General features: G+C 36.2%; 1 protein-coding gene across 6 annotated transcripts in view; it reads left to right on the forward strand.

Annotated features, from left to right (window-relative positions):
• Positions 1 to 22,048, forward strand: part of Nme7 (NME/NM23 family member 7) — a 190,074-nt gene that overhangs the window by 73,513 nt on the left and 94,513 nt on the right. For all 6 annotated transcript variants that reach the window (XM_046430225.2, XM_046430226.2, XM_046430227.2 and 3 more), the window contains one exon: positions 1,109 to 1,214. In XM_046430225.2, the coding sequence (XP_046286181.1) occupies positions 1,109 to 1,214 (106 nt within the window). The remainder of the gene's footprint in view (positions 1 to 1,108; positions 1,215 to 22,048) is intronic.

A 22,048-nucleotide genomic window follows, 5' to 3' on the forward strand; every position in this document is an offset into this window, starting at 1 on the left:
AAAGTGGTAATTGATAATGTTATTGATCCAGAAGAGTGGCAGAGGCAGCAATATGATAAAGAGGAACTCAGTGTCTAAGGAACAGAATATTTTTTATTTTAATGTGTTTCTAAGCTGTCTCACCACTGGAACAGCTCAAGCCTGTATACTGTTTGAACACGTCCTCTTACTCTTTTATTTAAAAAACGTCATTAGTGTGGCATATCTTGTGATCTTTAAATTTTGAGTTCAGTTTAAAAAGTGAATATTAGTTTTTGAGCCATGCATTGTTTTAGTTACTTTGGTGCCTACAAAGATATGCAAATTAGTTCCAGTCTTAAAATTTATAATTTGTAGAGGCAAATCACAACTTTGAGGTAGAACAGATGACCCAGTCAGGGGCTTCAGGAAAAGCCTCCTAGAGGAAATGGTATTTAAAGTGGCCCTTTCTGTATTACTAGGGTCTTGGAGCTTGATAGGGAATAATGAAAATAATAGTAACAAAACGTAGACACAGGAAAGCATCTAAGTAATTAAAAGGCCTAATTAATGTACCATCTGTGTGGCTAACTCAGAATCCTGGGTTGTCATTTTAACAAATCATGTACAAAGCAAATAATACAGCCTGAATTGGGCTTTAAAACATGGTTCACTTCATTTGACTTATGCTAGAACTATCCTAAATTAGTTTTAACCAACTGTAGTTCTCAGACTCCTGAATGTTAATCTTTATTTCTATAAAGATTTCCTTGTTTTTAATTTTATTTTACATATTTTAATGAAAATTAAAATTAGATCTGTGTCTTATGAACTATGCTTTTGGGAAAATAAGAACTTCACAATTATTACTTGCAATATCCAAAATTTAAGACCTTGTCAGTTATAATCAGAAACAGAATGATCCCTAATCTATGCTTTACTACTTCTTCATATGTTCTTTTGATAATAAGCTTTGAACAGGGTTAAGTTAATCAGTTACTGTTTATAAAACTCACATTTAGAAACTTGGAAACAAAGAATTTATATTATGAAACTTTGAAAGTAATTGCATAATCTACCCCCACCCAGAAATATCCTGTAAGTTAGAGAGAAGAGGTCCTGTGGGTCACAGTCTTTTCTCTGTCTTTAGGAAATGGAGTTATTTTTCCCTTCAAGTGGAGGTTGTGGGCCAGCAAACACTGCAAAGTTTACCAGTTGTACCTGTTGCATCATTAAGCCCCATGCTGTCAGTGAAGGTAAGTGTTCCGTTGAATACAGTAGCTCCAGTATATTTTGGTAATAGAACAGTTTGTTTCACTAATACTTTTTCTTCCCGTATTTTATGTGATGAAATTAAAGTATCATTTTAATATTTCAATTTACTTTTTCTTTGAAGGTATGTAAGTAGTGATGACAGGTTATAAGGGGAAATCTGTCCAAATCTGTCTTTATCTTTGTACATTTTTAGAAGGTGTTTCTTGAGTTGCTGATCATGGTCCTGCTCACTCCTGTTAATAGGTCTTGATTCCTTGACTTAATTTTCCTTCTGTCTTTCCAATCACTTAACTGTGATTCACAGAATTTACTTAAATAGCACTCCTAATGTTTAATTTAAAACAATGTCTACCATACCTGTATCATACTCTTCCTAAGACAGGTGGAGAAACTGCCTTCACTTCTCAGTATCTAAAAAATCTTCTTGAGAAATATGTGTGTCTGTAGTGTGTGTGTGTGCACCCATGTACATATATATATGTACATATATGTGTATATGCTGTGAGAATTGGAAAGGTTCTTTTCTTTTAATCTCAATTCCTTCATCTGTTTATTTTAGTCTGTTGTATGTGTTTCTATCAGCTATCCCAGATTTTTTTTTTGGAAGTGAGATGGGGAATAATTAAAAAAAAAATCATCCTTATTAAATTAAAGTATGTAAATAACATACAGAATTTTATGATTTTTTTCCATTTTGTTTTCTAAGCATCAAAGTGATTTATGTAATTTAAAAAGTGGAAAATAAAAAATAAAAATAAATAAAATTTAACTTTTCTGTCATCTATAGGTGGTCATTATTAGTATTTTAATGCATTTCCTTCAAATCCTTTTCTTTTGTATTCTGTGTGTGTATACAGGGGTACACCGAGACACATGAATGTAATTGTTAATATGGTTGAAATGTAGATTGATAGGCTGTTGCTTTAATTTTTGTGGGCATTTTTTACCTTAAGTCTTTATGAATATTTTAATTGTTTATTTAATATAAATAATTAAATATAAATATGGATGTAGTATACTATTTGAATACTTAGGTTGTTCCTACTTTTTTAATATTAAAAATAAAATTTTATAGAATGTATTTGTACATAAATATTTGCTCTTTCTAATCCTTTCCTCTGGCTAGTTTCCTACAAGTAGAAATGTTGGTTGAAAAGATATAAACCTTAAAATCTTGTTGCATAATTAATAGTTTATTAATTATTTAGGCAATACTTAAATAATTTATAGATTTTGAGGAGTATAATTATATGGAACTAACATCTATGATGACTAACACATTTATGAAGAACTTACCACATGTGCCAGGTAGCAGACTGGGTGGAACCTTTTTCATTTTCGTTAATTGTCAGAGCAAATATGTCAAGTTGGTGAATTTATTATTATTTTTCCAAGAAGAACAGTGAGATTCTGTGAGGATATTTTCCCTAACTGGAATAGGGAAGCCAGGATGACAACACTAGCTGGATTTTTTTTTTTTTTTTTTAGCTTTCATACTCTTTCCTCTATGATATAGCATCCCAATATCAGCAAAAGCAAAGTTGATAGCATTTTTTAAAGGAAGTGATAGCAATACAAATGTCTGATAATCCATGAAAAAGTCTTGGAATCTCAAATTGTACCCATTTTTCGTATCTATGGAGTAGTATGTGTATGTGTATATATTTATATATTAACATACATACGTGCGTATACACATACACATGCAACTTGTTACATTCATTTTTCTTACCTAGGGAGAGGTATGGATATGTGTATGTATTTATGTATTTACATATACACATGAATATGTTTATTCACACACACAAACCTTATTACACTAATATTTCTTAGATGTGTGTGTGTGTGTGTGTGTATATATATATATATGCAAATAAGTGTGTATTTCATGTGTGTATATATGTGTGTATATACTTATATACAAGCACATTTCTTTAGGTAAGGAAAATTAATGCAACATAAATAAGATCTCAATTTTTTATATTCAAATGTGCATTTTATTTGTGAATTATTTCTGAAGAAGTCTGATTTTATTTTTTTCCCTTTTTATTTAATTATTTATACATGACAATAAAATGCATTTGTGCATTTTGATATGTCATATATAATGGGATATAATTCTCATTTTTCTGAGTATACATGTTATAGAAACAATGGTCATGCAGTCACATATATACATAAAGTAATAATGTCTGTTTCGTTCTCTTGTCTTTCCTATCCCCACATTCCCTCCTCTCCCCTCCCTTCACTTCCCTCTGTCTAATCTAAGGTATCTATTCTTCTCTAGTGTCCACGCCCCCTTATTGTGAATTAGTATCTGCATATTAGAGAAAACATTGGGCCTTTGGTTTTTTTGGATTGGCTTATTCACTTAGCATGATATTCTCCAGCTCCATCCATTTACTGGCAAATGCCATAATTACATTCTTCTTTAAAGTTGAGTAATATTCCATTGAATATATGTACCACATTTTCTTCATCCATTCATCTATTGCAGGACACCTAGGTTGATTCCATAGTTTAGCTATTGTGAATTGAGCTACTATAAATATTGACGTAGCTGCATTACTGTAGCATGCTGATTTTTAAGTCCTTTGAATATCCACTGAGGGGGGGATAGCCGGGTCAAATGGTGATTCCATTCCAGTTTTCTGAGGAATCTCCATACTGCTTTCCATAGTGGTTGCACCAATTTGCAGTCCCATCAGCAATGTATGAGTCTACCTTTTTCCCACATTCTTGCTAACATTTATTGTTGCCTATATTCTTAATGATTGCCATTCTGATAGGAGTGAGATAAAATCTTAGTGTAGTTTTGATTTGCATTTCTCTAATTGCCAGAGATGTTAAACACTTTTTCATATATTTGTTGATTGGTTATATTTCTTCTTTGGTGAAGTGTCCAGTTCCTTAGCCCATTTATTGATTGGGTTAGTTGTTTTTTTGGTGTTAAGTTTTTTGGGTTCTTTATATATCCTAGAGATTAATGGTTTATCAGAGGTGCATGTGGTAAAGATTTTCTCCCAATCTGTAGGCTCTCTCCTCACATTACTGATTATTTCTTTTGCTGAGAAGAAGCTTTTTAATTTGAATCCATCCCATTTATTGATCCTTGATTTTACTTCTTGTACTTTAAGGGTCTTCTTAAGGAAGTCAGATCCTAGGCCTCATTTCCCTCTAAGAATTTTTTATTTTATCCTTGATTTCTTCTACTATCCATTCATCATTCAGTAGTGTACTTTTTACTTTATCGTTGATTTCTAATTTCATTCCATTGTGATCTGATAGAATGCAGGTTATTCTCTCTGTTTTTTTTTTTTTTTTTTTTTGTATTTACTAAGAGTTGCTTTGTGGCTTATGATATGGTCTATATTTTAGAGAAGGAGTCATGTGCTGCTGAGAAGAAAGTATATTCACTTATTGATGTATGAAATATTCTATATATGTCTGTTAAGTCTAAATTATTGATTGTATTATTTAGTTGTATAGTTTCTTTATTTAGTTTTTGTTTGGAAGATCTGTCCCTCAGTGAGAGAGGGTTGTAAAAGCCACTCGGTATTATTGTGTTGTGGTCTATTTGATTCTTAAAATTGAGAAGGGTTTGTTTGATGTGTGCAGATGCTCCGTTGTGTCAGGCATAAATATTTATAGTTGTTATGTCTTGTTGCTGTATGGTTCCCTTAAGTATGAAATGTTCTTCTTTGTCTCTTCTGATCAACTTTGGCTTGAAGCCTGCTTTATCTGAAATGAGGATGGAAACCCCTGCTTGATTAGACAGTCCATGTGAGTGATATGTTTTTCCCATCCTTTCACCTTTAGCCTGTGGATGTCTTTGCCCATGGAGTGAGTCTCTTGATGACAACATATTGTTGGGCCTTGCTTTTTAATCCCATCTACCAGTATGTCTTTTGATTGATGAGTTTAGGTCATTAACATTCAAGGTTATTATTGAGATATGATTTGTATTCCCTGTCATTTTGACTTATTTCTGGTTTTCAATTTAACTTAGTTTCTCCTTTGGTTGAATATTCTTTTAATGTAGATTCTCACTTCTCTGGTTTTCACTTTTTTTTTTTTTTTTCACTTCATCCTCATGGAGTATTTTGTTGAGGATGTTTTGTAGTGCAGGATTTCTGGTTGTGAATTCTTTTAATTTTTGTTTATCATGGAAGGTTTTAATTTAATCTCCAAATCTGAAACTTAATTTTTCTGGATATAAAATTCTTAGTTGGCATCCATTTTCTTTCAGAGCTTGAAATATATTATTCCAGTATCTCCTAGCTTTGAGAGTCTGGGTTTAGAAATCCATTGAGATCTGAATTGAATTTCCCCTATAAGAAATTTTAATTTTATATTTTTCTCTTACAGCCTTTCAGATTTTATCTTTATTCTCTGTGTTAGTCATTCTCATTATAATGAGTCTTGGTATGGGTCTGCTCTCATTTTGTACATTTGGGGTCCTGTAAGCCTCTTATATTTGATTTTTCCATTCCATTCCTTAGGTTTGGGAAATTTTCTGCAATTATATCATTGAAAAGATTGTGCATTCCTTTGGTTTGCATCTCTGCCCCTTTATCTATTCCAATAACTCTTAAATTTGGTCTTTTCATGTTATCCCACAATTTTTGGATGTTCTGTTCATGGTTTCTTATCATCTTCTCTGCATGGTCAACTCTATTTTCAAGATTATATATTTGTCTTCATAGTCTGAGGTTCTGTATTCCAAGTGGTCTACTCTTTGGTGATGCTTTCTATTGAATTTGTAATTTGGTTTATTGATTCCTTCATTTTGAAGATTTCTGCTTGTTTTTTTCCCCACAATCTCTATTCTTTATTGAAGTGATCTTTCACTTCCTGTATTTTTTCTTTGATTTCACTCCTTGAACTGTCCTTTAATTAACAGATCAATTTAACTGTACATTCTGAATTCCTTTGTGGACTTCTTTGCTTCTACTGGTGTTATCAGTGGCTTCTGTTGTTGAAGCCTGTTGGTTTATTTGGGGCACTTTATTTCATTGTTTTTTCATGTTGTTCGCGTGTTTCCCCATCTAGAAATATGGATCTAAGGCAGCAAAGATTCTACCCTGTAGACCTATAGTGCCCCTGAAGGTTTCCAGCACCTTGCCTTTAATGATGTGAGCCAATATCAACAACACCCAGAAACAATATATAGCCTTAAACCTAATAGCTTCCACTAAGGCATCTACTGCTTTCTTGCATTAAACCAAAATGATGAGTTCAATAGCTATCTATAGTATAAACAGAAAATTTACTGAAATGATTCACAATTTCAGATGGTGGATGAAAGAACAGAAGTAGCATAGTAGGTGATGTTCGCAAGGGAGGAAGATAGAAGCAAAGATTCACAGGAAAAGTGGAGGAGGAGCTAACAGATTGGCTAGTGGTTGGAGAAAAGTTGGAAAGAGAATCCAAGAAAACAGACAAGTGATAGGAAGAATACAAACAAAGAGAAAAAAATTAAAGATATAAAAATACAACAACAATGCAAAACACCATTCATATATCATTGTCCTTCATACACTGACTGAGGCATAAAAAACTCCCTGATCTAAATATGGTAGAGATGTTAGTGAATAGAAAAATAAAATAAATCTCTATGGAAAGTCGAACTGTCTTCATCAGCATTCAAAAGTTTCTCAGCCCTATCTCTGATGTCTCATGGGATCTCCAGACCCAGATCTGCCCTTGCAGACCCAGTCACTATCCCACCGATCTGGGCTTCAGATACCTCAGGCTCAGCCACATTGCAGTCCCAAGATGTCAGTGCTTCCCCTACTTGCAGAGAGACCACCAGGGATACACTCTCTCAAAGGAGCAACGCCGAGATGCAGCAGCAAGATAGGGCCTCCATCAGGAAGACCCCAGACACCCCCACACTGGACCTGCAGGTCCAGGCCAAAGTCCCCAGACAGATGCTGTTGTGGTGTTAAACCTGCTGGCACCCTGGTCCCAGGCCCTGGTCTGCACCCCAAGATGGGTGCGGCCACATGCAACCAAACCTGGAGTCTCCCCACAGCAGTCCTCCAGGCGGTGGTGGCCCGGTAGTGGCTATGGTTGGTGCAGCAGGTGGCGGGTCAGCAGCAGCGGTACTGAAACAGCTTTTGCACTGGAGGTTGCAGGAGCAACTGCAGCTCTGGGGGCAGTGTCACCCAGGCGATCTATGCAGGGCAGTGGCGGTATGCATCGGGGCAGCCGTGCCTGTGGTAGCAGCAGCACCCAGAAAGAAGACCTTCAGGCGAACTCGGGGTGGCAGCTACCATATCAGAGGCAGCAGGGATGGTGGAAGCGATGTAGGCGGCAGCCGATTGGAGGAGGCACCTTCGGCTTTCAGCAGCAGCCGTGACCTCAGAGGTAGCGTTGAAGGTAGACAGAGAAAAGACCCTCTGGGCATGGCAGTGGCATCTGCAAGATCTCGATTTTTAACACAGTGTACATACATATATGTCTACAACCGTAACACACACACACACTTGACTATGGTGAGACAGTTGCTCATTTAAAGTCCTCACCTTTTAAAAAATTCTTATTTGCTTGAAGAAAGTGACTTATATTCATAAGATATTAAAATGTCAGAATCCAAAAAAAATTCTTATCATTGGCAACTTAATATGTTTTATTCAGTTGGATTTTTATCTGATTTAATTTTTTCTAAGGAAAAATGTGATGCATGGCAATAGACTGACATAAAACTAGAATTAAAATAAATGCTAGCTATTTATCTTTTTTTTTTTTAATATTTATTTATTTATTTTTCGGTGGACACAACATCTTTGTTTGTATGTGGTGCTGAGGATCGAACCCGGGCCGCACGCATGCCAGGCGAGCGCGCTACCACTTGAGCCACATCCCCAGCCCCTATTTATCTTAATATTAATACAGATAAATTAAATTGAAATTAAAATTGAAATGTATAATGAAAGACTATGTAAAATTGAGAAATTTTGTATATCATTTTTATATTTTTGCATGTTTAAATCATTTTTCATGAGAACTTTCTTTAAAGATTATATGTGTTCCCCCACACCCAGTGCTGGGGATCTAACCTAGAACTTTCCTCATGCTAGGCAAGCCCTCTACCTCTGAGTTATCCTCTGTCCATTTTTATGTTTGATATCCAACATTAGGTTATATAAAGGAAAAGACATTTTGGCAAAATCTATTCATATGTTAGAATGAACTTTGACATTTTAACTCTTTTGATATTCTAAACTTGAATTTTAGGGACACTTTTAAAGAAATGTGTAATTAACCAATTTTATTGCTTACTGTAGTAAGGACACAACCCTGATGGAGTCTTAGGAGACTCTGCAAAGGAGAAGGTCCTGGGTAAACACTGCAGTTTTGAGGTCTACCCTTAAGAAGCTTAGGGCTGGCTTTTCAGTGCAGTGATCTGATTGAGAGTGGGCAGAGTTCATGAGATTGTATTTTAGGGTTAGTGATTCAAGGATCTTAACTATGTCTTTTAAATACGGAGTTGCTTGGTAAATGAGTTGTTTGCTTAGTTGAGGGAAAATTGTGAATAGGGGATTGTTTGAGTAGTCTGTTGTTGGGGTAAATGAATTAAGGGGAAGTTCCTGAAGCAAACAATGAAGTTATTTACTTATTTAATCCTTATTTTTTTATTGGTTGTTCAAAATATTACAAAGCTCTTGACATATCATATTTCATACATTAGATTCAAGTGGGTTATGAACTCCCATTTTTACCCCAAATACAGATTGCAGAATCACATTGGTTACACATCCACATTTTTACATAATGCCATATTAGTGACTGTTGTATTCTGCTACCTTTCCTATCCTCAACTATCCCCCCTCCCCTCCCATCTTCTCTCTCTACCCCATCTACTGTAATTCATTTCTCTCCTTGTTTATTTTTCCATTCCCCTCACAACCTCTTATATGTAATTTTGTAAAACAATGAGGTTCTCCTTCCATTTCCATGCAATATCCCTTTTCTTTCCCTTTCCCTCCCACCTCATGTCTCTGTTTAATGTTGATCTTTTCCTCCTGGTGTTCCTCCCTGCTCTGTTCTTAGTTGCTCTCATTATATCATAGAAGACATTTGGCATTTGTTTTTTAGGGATTGGCTAGCTTCACTTAGCATAATCTGCTCTAGCGCCATCCATTTCCCTGCAAATTCCATGATTTTGTCATTTTTTAGTGCTGTGTAATACTCCATGGTGTATAAATGCCACATTTTTTTATCCATTCATCTATTGAAGGGTATCTGGGTTGGTTCCACCGTCTAGCTATTGTGAATTGTGCTGCTATGAACATCGATGTGGCAGTATCCCTGTAGTACGCTCTTTTAAGGTCTTCAGGGAATAGTCCGAGAAGGGCAATAGCTGGGTCAAATGGTGGTTCCATTCCCAGCTTTCCCAGGAATCTCCATACTGCTTTCCAAATTGGCCGCACCAATTTGCAGTCCCACCAGCAACGTGCAAGAGTACCCTTTTCCCCACATCCTCGCCAGCACTTGTTGTTGTTTGACTTCATAATGGCTGCCAATCTTACTGGAGTGAGATGGTATCTTAGGGTGGTTTTGATTTGCATTTCTCTGACTGCTAGAGATGGTGAGCATTTTTTCATGTACTTGTTGATTGATTGTATGTCCTCCTGAGAAGTGTCTGTTCAGGTCCTTGGCCCATTTGTTGATTAGGTTATTTGTTAACTTACTGTCTAATTTTTTGAGTTCTTTGTATACTCTGGATATTAGGGCTCTATCTGAAGTGTGAGGAGTAAAAATTTGTTCCCAGGATGTAGGCTCCCTATTTACCTGTCTTATTGTTTCTCTTGCTGAGAAAAAACTTTTTAGTTTAAGTAAGTCCCATTTGTTGATTCTTGTTATTAACTCTTGTGCTATGGGTGTCCTATTAAGGAATTTGGAGCCCGACCCCACAATATGTAGATCGGAGCCCACTTTTTCTTCTATCCGACGCAGAGTCTCTGATTTGATGTCAAGCTCCTTGATCCATTTTGAGTTAACTTTTGTGCATGGCGAGAGAAGGGGATTCAGTTTCATTTTGTTGCATATGGATTTCCAGTTTTCCCAACACCATTTGTTGAAGATGCTACCCTTCCTCCATTGCATGCTTTTAGCCCCTTTATCAAATATAAGATAGTTGTAACTTTGTGGATTAGTCTCTGTGTCCTCTATTCTGTACCATTGGTCCACCCGCCTGTTTTGGTACCAGTACCATGCTGTTTTTGTTACTATTGCTGTGTAATATAGTTTGAAATCTGGTATCGCTATACCGCCTGATTCACACTTCCTGCTTAGAATTGCTTTTGCTATTCTGGGTCTTTTATTTTTCCATATGAATTTCATGATTGCTTTATCTATTTCTACAAGAAATACCGTTGGGATTTTGATTAGCATTGCGTTAAACTTATAGAGAACTTTTGGTAATATCGCCATTTTGATGATGTTAGTTCTGCCTATCCACGAACAGGGTATATTTTTCCATCTTCTAAGGTCTTCTTCTATTTCTCTCTTTAGGGTTCTGTAGTTTTCATTGTATAAATCTTTCACCTCTTTTGTTAGGTTGATTCCCAAGTATTTTATTTTTTTTTGAGGATATTGTGAATGGAGTGTTTTTCCTCATTTCCGTTTCAGAAGTTTTGTCGCTGATATACAGAAATGCCTTTGATTTATGCATGTTGATTTTATATCCTGCCACTTTGCTGAATTCATTTATTAGTTCTAGTAGTTTTTTTGTAGACCCTTTTGGGTCTTCTAGGTATAGAATCATGTTGTCTGCAAATAGTGATAATTTAAGTTCTTCTTTTCCTATTTTTATGCCTTTAAGTTCTTTTGTCTGTCTAATGTGTTTCGAGAACTATATTGAATAGAAGTGGTGATAGAGGGCATCCCTGTCTTGTTCCAGATTTTAGAGGGAATGCCTTCAGTTTTTCTCCATTCAGAATGATGGTAGCCTGAGGCTTAGCATAGATAGCTTTTACAATGTTGAGGTAAGTTCCTGTTATCCCTAGTTTTTCTAATGTTTTGAACATAAAGAGATGCTGTACTTTGTCGAATGCTTTTTCTGCGTCTATTGAGATGATCATATGTTTCTTATCTTTAAGTCTATTGATGTGGTGAATAACATTTATTGATTTCCATATATTGAACCATCCTTGCATCCCAGGGATGAATCCTACTTGATCATGGTGCACAATTTTTTTGATGTGTTTTTGTATCCGATTCGCCAGAATTTTATTGAGGATTTTTGCCTCTAGGTTCATCAGAGATATTGGTCTATAGTTTTCTTTCTTTGAGGTGTCTTTGGTTTCGGAATCAGGGTGATGTTGGCCTCATAGAATGAATTTGGAAGAGCTCCCTCTTTTTCTATTTCCTGAAATAACTTGAAAAGTATTGGTATTAATTCTTCTTTAAAGGTTTTGTAAAACTCCACTGTATACCCATCCGGTCCTGGGCTTTTCTTGGTTGGTAGTCTTTTGATTGCTTCTTCTATTTCATCCATTGATATTGGTCTGTTCAAATTGTGTGTATCCTCCTGACTCAGTCTGGGCAAATCATATGACTTACGAAATTTATCGATGTCTTCACTATCTTCTATTTTATTGGAATATAGGGTTTCAAAATGATTTCTAATTGTCTTCTGTATTTCTGTAGCATCTGTTGTGATATTGCCTTTTTCATCCCATATGTTAGTAATTTGAGTTCTCTCTCTTCTTCTCTTGGTTAGTATGGCTAAGGGTCTGTCGTTCTTATTTATTTTTTCGAAGAACCAACTTTTAGTTTTGTTAATTTTTTCAGTAGTTTCTTTTGTTTCCATTTCATTGATTTCCGCTCTGATTTTAATTATTTCTTGCCTTCTGCTACATTTGCTGTTGTTTTGGTCTTCCTTTTCTAGGGCTTTGAGATGAAGTGTGAGCTCATTTATTTGTTGGTTTTTTCTTTTTTTGAGGAATGACCTCCAGGCGATGAATTTCCCTCTTAAAACTGCTTTCATTGTGTCCCATAGATTCCGATATGTTGTGTCTGTATTTTCATTTATCTCTAAGAATTTTTTGATTTCCTCCTTTATGTCTTCTGTAACCCATTGATCATTCAGTAACATATTGTTCATTTTCCATGTGATGTAGGATTTTTCCTTCCTTCTTTTATCATTGATTTCCAGTTTCATTCCATTTTGATCAGATAAAATGCATGGTATTATCTCCACCCCTTTATATTTACTGAGGGTTGCCCAATCCATAATATATGGTCTATTTTTGAGAAGGATCCATGTGCTGCTGAGAAAAAAGTATATCCACTTGATGATGGTTGATATATTCTATATATGTCAGTTAAGTCTAGGTTATTGATTGTGATATTGAGTTCTATAGTTTCTTTATTCAACTTTTGTTTGGAGGATCTGTCCAATGGTGAGAGAGGTGTGTTGAAGTCACCCATAATTATTGTGTTGTGGTCTATTTGATTCTTTTTTTTTTTTTTAATTTTTATTTTTTTTTAATTGGTTGTTCAAAACATTACAAATCTCATGATATATCATCTTCCATACATTTGATTCAAGTGGGTTATGAACTCCCATTTTTTACCCCAAATACAAGATGCAGGTTCACATCGGTTACACATCCACATTTTTACATAATACCATATTAGTGACTGTTGTATTCTGCTACCTTTCCTATCCCCTAGTATCCCCCCTCCCCTTCCCTCTCATCTTCCCTCTCTACCCCATCTGCTGTTGTTTAATTCTCTCCCTTGTTTTTTTTTCCGCTTTCCCCTCACAAACTCTTATATGTAATTTTGTGTAACAATGAGGGTCTCCTTCCATTTCCATAGTTTCCCTTCTCTCTCCCTTTCTCTCCCCCCACTGGTCTCTGTTTAATGTTAATCTTTTCCTCATGCTCTTTTTCCCTGCTCTGATCTTAGTTGCTCTCTTTACATCAAAGAAGACATTTGGCATTTGTTTTTTAAGGATTGGCTAGCTTCACTTAGCATAATCTGCTCTAATGCCATCCATTTCCTGCAAAATCCATGATTTTGTCATTTTTTAGTGCTGCTTAATACTCCATTGTGTATAAATGCCACAGTTTTTTAATCCATTCATCTATTGAAGGGCATCTGGGTTGATTCCAAAGTCTAGCTATTGTGAATTGTGCTGCCATGATCATTGATGTGGCAGTATCCCTATAGTATGCTCTTTTAAGGTCCTCAGGGAATAGACCGAGAAGGGCGATAGCTGGGTCAAATGGTGGTTCCATTCCCAGCTTTCCTAGGAATCTCCATACTGCTTTCCATATTGGCCGCACCAGTTTGCAGTTCCACCAGCAATGTACAAGTGTACCCTTTTCCCCACATCCTCGCCAGCACTTATTGTTGCTTGACTTCATAATGGTTGCCAATCTTACTGGAGTGAGATGGTATCTTAGGGTGGTTTTGATTTGCATTTCTCTGACTGCTAGAGATGGTGAGCATTTTTTCATATACTTATTGATAGATTGTATGTCCTCCTCTGAGAAGTGTCTGTTCAGGTCCTTCGCCCATTTGTTGATAGGGTTGTTTTTTATCTTGTTGTTTAATTTTTTGAGTTCTTTGTACATTCTGGATATTAGGGCTCTATCTGAAGTGTGAGGAGTAAAGATTTGCTCCCAGGATGTAGGTTCCCTATTTACCTCTCTTATTGTTTCTCTTGCTGAGAAAAAACTTTTTAGTTTTAGTAAGTCCCATTTGTTGATTCTAGTTATTAACTTTTGTGCTATGGGCGTCCTATTAAGGAATTTGGAGCCCGACCCCACAATGTGTAGATCGGAGCCAACTTTTTCTTCTATCAGGTGCAGAGTCTCTGATTTGATATCAAGCTCCTTGATCCATTTTGAATTAACTTTTGTGCATGGCGAGAGAAAGGGGTTCAGCTTCATTTTGTTGCATATGGATTTCCAGTTTTCCCAGCACCATTTGTTTAAGGTGCTATCCTTTCTCCATTGCATGCTTTTAGCGCCTTTATCAAATATAAGAAAGTTGTAATTTTGTGGATTGGTCTCTGTGTCCTCTGTTCTGTACCATTGATCCACCTGCCTGTTTTGGTACCAGTACCATGCTGTTTTTGTTACTATTGCTCTGTAGTACAGTTTGAAATCTGGTATCGCTATACCTCCCGATTCGCACTTCCTGCTTAGAATTGCTTTTGGTATTCTGGGTCTTTTGTTTTTCCATATGAATTTCATGATAGGTTTATCTATTTCTACCAGAAATGCCGTTGGGATTTTGATTGGCATTGCGTTGAACCTGTAGAGAACTTTGGGTAATATCGCCATTTTGATGATGTTGGTTCTGCCTATCCATGAACACGGTACATTTTTCCATCTTCTTAAGATCTTCTTCTATCTCTCTCTTTAGGGTTCTGTAGTTTTCATTGTATAAATCTTTCACCTCTTTTGTTAGGTTGATTCCCAAGTATTTTATATTTTTTTAGGATATTGTGAATGGGGTGGTTTTCCTCATTTCCGTTTCAGAAGTTTTGTTACTGATATACAGGAATGCCTTTGATTTATGCGTGTTGATTTTATATCCTGCCACTTTGCTGAATTCCTTTATTAGTTCTAGTAGTTTCTTTGTAGACCCTTTTGGGTCTTCTAAGTATAGGATCATATCATCCGCAAATAGTGATATTTTAAGTTCTTCTTTTCCTATTTTTATGCCTTTAATTTCTTTTGTCTGTCTAATTGCTCTGGCTAGTATTTCAAGGACTAAATTAAATAGAAGTGGTGAGAGACGGCATCCCTGTCTTGTTCCAGATTTTAGCGGGAATGCCTTCAGTTTTTCTCCATTTAGAATGATGCTAGCCTGAGGCTTAGCATAGATAGCTTTTACAATGTTGAGGTAAGTTCCTTTTATCCCCAGTTTTTCTAGTGTTTTGAACATAAAAGGGATGCTGTACTTTGTCGAATGCTTTTTCTGCATCTATCGAGACGATCATATGGTTCTTATCTTTAAGTCTATTGATGTGGTGAATAATATTTATTGATTTCCGTATATTGAACCAACCTTGCATCCCAGGGATGAATCCTACTTGATCATGGTGCACAATTTTTTTGATATGCTTTTGTATTCGATTCGCCAGGATTTTATTGAGAATTTTTGCATCTATGTTCATTAGAGATATTGGTCTGTAGTTTTCTTTCTTTGAAGTGTCTTTGTCTGGTTTCGGGATCAGGGTGATGTTGGCCTCATAGAATGAATTTGTAAGAGCTCCTTCTTTTTTCTATTTCTTGAAATAGCTTGAAAAGTATTGGTATTAATTCTTCTTTGAAGGTTTTGTAAAACTCTGCTGTATATCCATCCGGTCCCGGGCTTTTCTTGGTTGGTAGTCTTTTGATGGCTTCTTCTATTTCTTCCTTTGTTATTGGTCTGTTTAAATTGTGTGTGTCTTCCTGACTCAATCTGGGCAGCTCATATGACTTAAGAAATTTATCGATGTCTTCACTGTCTTCTATTTTATTAGAATATAGGGTTTCAAAATACTTTCTAATTATCTTCTGTATTTCTGTAGTGTCTGTTGTGATATTGCCTTTTTCATCCCGTATGTTAGTGATTTGAGTTTTCTCTCTTCTTCTCTTCGTTAGCATGGCTAAGGGTCTGTCGATCTTATTTATTTTTTCAAAGAACCAACTTTTAGTTTTATCAATTTTTTCAATGGTTTTTTTTGTTTCAATTTCCTTGATTTCTGCTCTGATTTCAATTATTTCTTGTCTTCTGCTATATTTGCTGTTGTTTTGGTCTTCCTTTTCTAGGGTTTTGAGATGTAGTGTGAGTTCGTTTATTTGTTGGTTTTTTCTTTTTTTTGAGGAATGAACTCCAGGAAATGAATTTCCCTCTTAAAACTGCTTTCATTGTGTCCCATAGATTCCGGTATGTTGTGTCTGAATTGTGGTTTATCTCTAAGAATTTTTTGATTTCCTCCTTTATGTCTTCTGTAACCCATTGATCATTCAGTAACATATTGTTCATTTTCCATGTGATGTAGGATTTTTCCTTCCTTCTTTTATCATTGATTTCCAGTTTCATTCCATTATGATCAGATAAAATGCATGGTATTATCTCCACCCATTTATATTTACTGAGGGTTGCCCTATGGCATAATATATGGTCTATTTTTGAGAAGGATCCATGTGCTACTGAGAAAAAAGTATATCCACTTGATGATGGTTGATATATTCTATATATGTCAGTTAAGTCTAGGTTATTGATTGTGATATTGAGTTCTATAGTTTCTTTATTCAACTTTTGTTTGGAGGATCTGTCCAATGGTGAGAGAGGTGTGTTGAAGTCACCCATAATTATTGTGTTGTGGTCTATTTGATTCTTGAACTTGAGGAGAATTTGTTTTATGAACGTCACAGCACCATTATTTGGTGCATAAATATTGATAATTGTTATGTCTTGTTGGTGAATGGTTCCTTTTAACAGTATATAATGTCCTTCCTTATCCCTTTTGATTAACTTAGTCTTGAAGTCAATTTTATTCGATACGAGGATGGCCACCCCTGCTTGCTTACGAGGACAGTGTGCGTAGTATATTTTTTCCCAACCTTTCACCTTCAGCCTGTGTATGTCTTTTCCAATCAGATGTGTCTCCTGGAGGCAGCATATTGTTGGATTTGTTTTTTTAATCCATGTTACCAGCCTATGTCGCTTTATTGGAGAGTTTAAGCCATTAACGTTTAGAGTTACTATTGATATATGGTTTGTACTTCCAGCCATGTTTGATTATTTATCTTTTTTTTTTAAATTTAGTTTGTTTCTCCATGATTAGCTTTCCCCCCGCCCTCTGTCTTTACTGAGGCACTTCCCACTGATGGTTTTGGTTATTGTTTTTCATTTCTTCCTCGTGTAGTGTTTTGCTCAAGATGCTTTGCAATGCTGGTTTTCTGGCAGCAAATTCTTTTAACTTTTGTTTATCATGAAAGATTTTTATTTCGTTGTTGTACCTGAAGCTTAATTTTGCTGGATACAGAATTCTTGGTTGGCATCCATTGTCTTTCAGTGTTTGAAGTACGTTGTTCCAGGATCTTCTCGCTTTCAGCGTCTGTGATGAAAAATCCGTTGTTGACCTTATTGGTTTACCCCTGAATGTAGTCTGCCTTCTTTCTCTTGTAGCTTTTAATATTTTCTCTTTGTTCTGTATATTGGATATCTTCATAACATTGTGTCTTGGCGTTGGTCTACTGTGATTTTGTATGTTGGGTGTCCTGTATGCATCTACAATTTGTATATCCGTTTCCTTTTTTATTTCTGGAAAGTTTTCTATAATTATTTCATTCAGTAGGTTGCTCATACCCTTGGTTTGAACCTCTATACCTTCCTCTATCCCGATGACTCTTAAGTTTGGTTTTTTTATGTTATCCCATATCTCTTGGATGTTTTTCTCGTGATTTTTTACCAGCCTTTCTGAGTTGGCTAGACTCTTTTCAAGATGATATATTTTGTCTTCATTATCTGACGTTCTGACTTCTACTTGCTCCACTCTGTTAGTGATACTCTCATTTGAGTTTTTAATTTGGTTTATCGTTTCCTTCATTTCTAGAATTATTGTTTGATTTTTTTTATAATCTCTATCTCCTGATAAAGATGCGTAACTTCTTCTTTTATCTGTTTGTGTCATTCATTTTTAATGTGTTCTTTCACTGTTTGAATTTGCTGTCTCATATCCTCTTTAAGGTTCCATTCCATCTGTCTAAGGTATTCCTTGAGTTCTTTATTTGACCATTTTTCTGATGACTCTAGGTCCTCCTCAATATTTAGGCTGTCCTGCATTGTTTGTACTCCTTTTCTTCCTTGCTTTTTCATGCTGCTCATGTTACTTCTTGTTCTGTTTGACTGCTGAGTTACTGTTTACTCCTATAAATTTATTTGATGCTTGGGAGGAAAGGTATTAGAACGGAAGGGAAGAAGTCACTAAAGAGAATGAGAGTAAGCAGGTAGAATTCAAGGAAGGGGGAATAAGAAAATTGAAAAGAAATGAAAAGACAAAACAAAAAAAAAAAAAAGAAAATAAACAAAGAAAAAAAAATTAAAAAATAATTAAAAAATAAAAATTTAAATTAAAAAAAATTAAAAAAGTTTAAAAAACAACAACAAAAAAATGAAAATGAAAAAAAAACCCCAAATTAAAAAAAAAAATTAATAAATGCAGTCTTAGAGTTTGATTAACTTCTCTTCCAGTAGGTGGAGCTGTGCCCCCTGGGCCAAGCTTCTCCTCTCAATACACGGGAACCAATCACTGTGCAGCAGCTCTTCCTCCCAGACTGGGCGGGTCTCCAATCCTGAGTGCCTAGGGCCTTCTCTTGTGTCTAGTCACTTCCCCACTTTTCCTCAAGCCAGGCCCCGCTCACCGGTGACGCTCACCACAATACTGGCTACACGCCAGGTCTGCTGCTCCCGGGAGCCCTGTTTTCATGAACGACTGGGCACACTCTCCCTGTTTGCCATTCCCTCAGACCCTAAGTTTGTAGAGCTTGGGGCTGAGAACCCTCGGCAAATTTTGCTTGCCCTCCAGTAGCCACGCCCCCGGTAGCTGGTGCAAGAGACCTCAGTTGTCAGCACTGGTGGGAGCGGTAGCCGGGAGTTCCTCCTGATTCCCTCGTTCTGGCTATGGAGCTCACGGGAGAGCTGGGAGGGGCCCTTAAGGTTTCCCTGCTGTGTGGAGAGGGAAGGCCAGGGGATTACACACCGGTTGCCGCTGGTTTCAATGAAGTTATCTCCTCTGCCGCATTCTGGTGACGTCAGTTCTCTGCCATGGTGGTATCCCATGCAAATGGCGACAGTTCGTTCCCTTTGCCGGGTGACCAATGCAATGGGTGGGTCCTGACTGTCTCTCCCAAGCCCCGTTTCAATCCTGTGGCCACTGCCTATGAAGGCTCGGTTGGCATTTACCTCCGTAGGTTCAGAAGGGCCGACCAGTTGTTTCAGCGGGATCCTTTAGTGCTGAGTCGTAGCAGTTTGTCTGTGAGAAGCAGGCGAACGGGAGCTTGAATTCAGCTCTTAATCCTTATTTTTCTAGGCAAGAATTTCTTGGCATAGATAATCGTCATGTGTATATAGACAGCCTTAATGCTTAGCTCTATTCTTTTTTTTTTTAATTTTTTTTATTAGTTGCTCAAAACATTACAATGATCTTGACACATCATACATTTGATTCAAATGGGGTACGTAATCTTATTTTTCCACGTGTACAGATTGCAGGATCACATTAGTTATACAGTCACGTTTATACATAGGGCCATACTAGTGTCTATTGTATTCTGCTACCCTTCCTATCCCCCACTCCCCTTCCCTCCCCTCCTCTCCCATCACCTCTTTCTACCCAATCTACTGTGACATGTTTCTCTCTCTCTCTCTTTTTTCTTCACCCTCACACCATCTTATATGTAATTTTGCATAACAATGTGGATGCAGTGACTTCACTTCTCACTTCCAAGAGAGTTAGGGATAAAAGAAAGTTTAGTTTTGGGGATAGATGGTAGGAAAAATAAAGTGTATGGTAGTCAGCTTTCCATTGCTAAATTGACAAAATAACCTGAGAAAATCAACAGAAAGGAGGACAGATTTATTTTGGTCATGGTTGCCATCTATGTTGTCTTTTGTTTCTATGCCTGTGGTGAGGTAGATCCCTGCACATGGTGGGGAGCTCATGGTGGAGCAAAGCTAGGCTCTTCATGGTGGCCAAGAAACAGGGTGGGGGGACAAAATATACCTTTCAAAGGCATGTCCCCAGTGATCTATTTCCTCCAAGTAGGTCCCACCTCCTAAAGTTTCTGTCACCTCTCCAATGTTCATTAACTTAGTAATGCATAAATGGGTTAATCCATTAGTGAGGTCAGAGCTTTCATGATCACATCGCCTCTCAAAGGCCCCAGTGTATTGAGTACCAAGTCTTCAACACATGAACTTTTGGGATACATTTACAATCCCAACAATAACAGTGCATGTGAGGCATTTGCAGTCTTTTTATGTATGCAGGTTGAAATACATGTTGTCATTTTGGGAGTCAGGTTGAAAGGGAAGAAAAATAAGATGAATGTTCTTGTGTTTTTTTAACATTTTTAATTTTAAAAATATGCAACATGTTTATTTTTATGTCCTTATTAATTATGAAGTTAATTCCATTCATAAGATGAAATTTTGTTATTGCTCTCTTATCAGGCTATCTAGGTTTGAATTCTGGTTGTATCATTTCCTGATTTGTTAAATGAGAGCTATAGTATGCTTCAAGAAGTAACTATGACACTGTAGGTAGAACAATACTCTGCTCTTAGGTAAGGCTCTATCAATGTTAGACATTGCTACTCTTCTACTACTGCTGTTGCTACTAGTTTCATTATCTTTTAATTTTTAAGTGAAATTGAATAGTTCCTTAGTAAGACAACAGTAGTTTAAAATGCTAGCAAAATACAACATCCACAGGGACAAAAATCCTATCATTAAAGAAAAAATACTTTAATATTTTCCCAAGTTAAAGTCTAGGTCCAGCTTAAGTTCAAGAAGGAGGATTATTGTTTAATTTGGTGAATTTAGTAGCTGGTTTCTGATTGCCTCTTACAATTGGCACTGGGCAGGAGGTGGTAGACAAATTTGTGAGAGCTGCTTTTGCACACAGAATGGTTATACATTTTAGGCTTTCAAATTATTAGAACGCTGAAATTTTGTTAGAAATTTTTCTTTCTTCTAACAGATTAATTCATCAAACAACTTTGTTGCATTATTTGTAGCATAGTGACTGAAATGAGTCTGGATGGCTTAAAAGTCTTATCTCAGCCTTTGAGTCAGGTGTTCTATTACTCTGTGAGAAACTGTGTAGAACATTCTTATAAGAGTAAATTATATTCTGTATCTCAATGCTGTGTTTTGGTTGTAAAAATTAATTGAATTTTCATGGAGAATACTTTCAAGCGGATTTTTTAAGAGATGGAGAAACTTTGGTGTTGTCTGCATTTAATTAAGTATGAAACAAATTATTTATTAGAATATTATGCAGTTTGTAAATTTTTTTGCCACAATTGCCTCTGAAATGCTAATTGAAATAGGACTGGTAGCAGAAAGGTCTTATCTGTCAAGTTTCTCACTTCTTAAAATCAGATTATTCTTACTCAGCCTCTTTTCAAGAGTTTTGATGTGCACCCTAAGGGCACTTTTGATGCTGTGTGCCCGGAGAGCACTAGAAGACACATTCTACCAATTCATCCTCCTGAATTTGGGCTAATTGAGTTGGTTGACTTTTAGTATTAAATTTCCCTCATGTCATTCATGTTCCAGGTAACTGTAAAAGAGGTGTGAATTTTTTTGGTGGGAAGAGATTAAATTTAAGCATTGTAAATCTGTTTCAACAACAACAACAACAAAAATCATAGAGCTTAGCATGCGTTTTTGAAACATAAAACAATAGGGATAATATCCTATGAATTTCTGAGTTATGGGAGCTTTAAATGAAATTAATGATTTTTGGTTTAGGAGGAATCTCAAGATTCTGCTAGTCACTTACTGAAGACTCTCAACTTTCAGAAAGGATAACATTCAGTGGTTCTGAAGAAGTAGATGTGTATTAAGTTTCAAAAACTTCATTTTGAAATATTGAAAGTTTGTTTGCTAATCTGTCTCAACATCTAATAACCTTCAGAGGAAAATGGGTGTCTTGGGATTGTCAGTTGTAATGATTTGGGAGATGGCAGAGGACCCTCAAATCTTGGAAGTGGCCTTTCCCAAGTATAGAACAAAAACAGTTTGACTTTTATTACAAATTGTAGCTCATGTTTGTGAAGTGCTA

This window comes from Marmota monax, unplaced genomic scaffold (assembly GCF_021218885.2).
Source record: "Marmota monax isolate L192 unplaced genomic scaffold, Marmota_monax_Labrador192_F-V1.1 WCK01_AAM20220418_F8-fsc00055, whole genome shotgun sequence".
Taxonomy (NCBI): Eukaryota; Metazoa; Chordata; class Mammalia; order Rodentia; family Sciuridae; genus Marmota; species Marmota monax.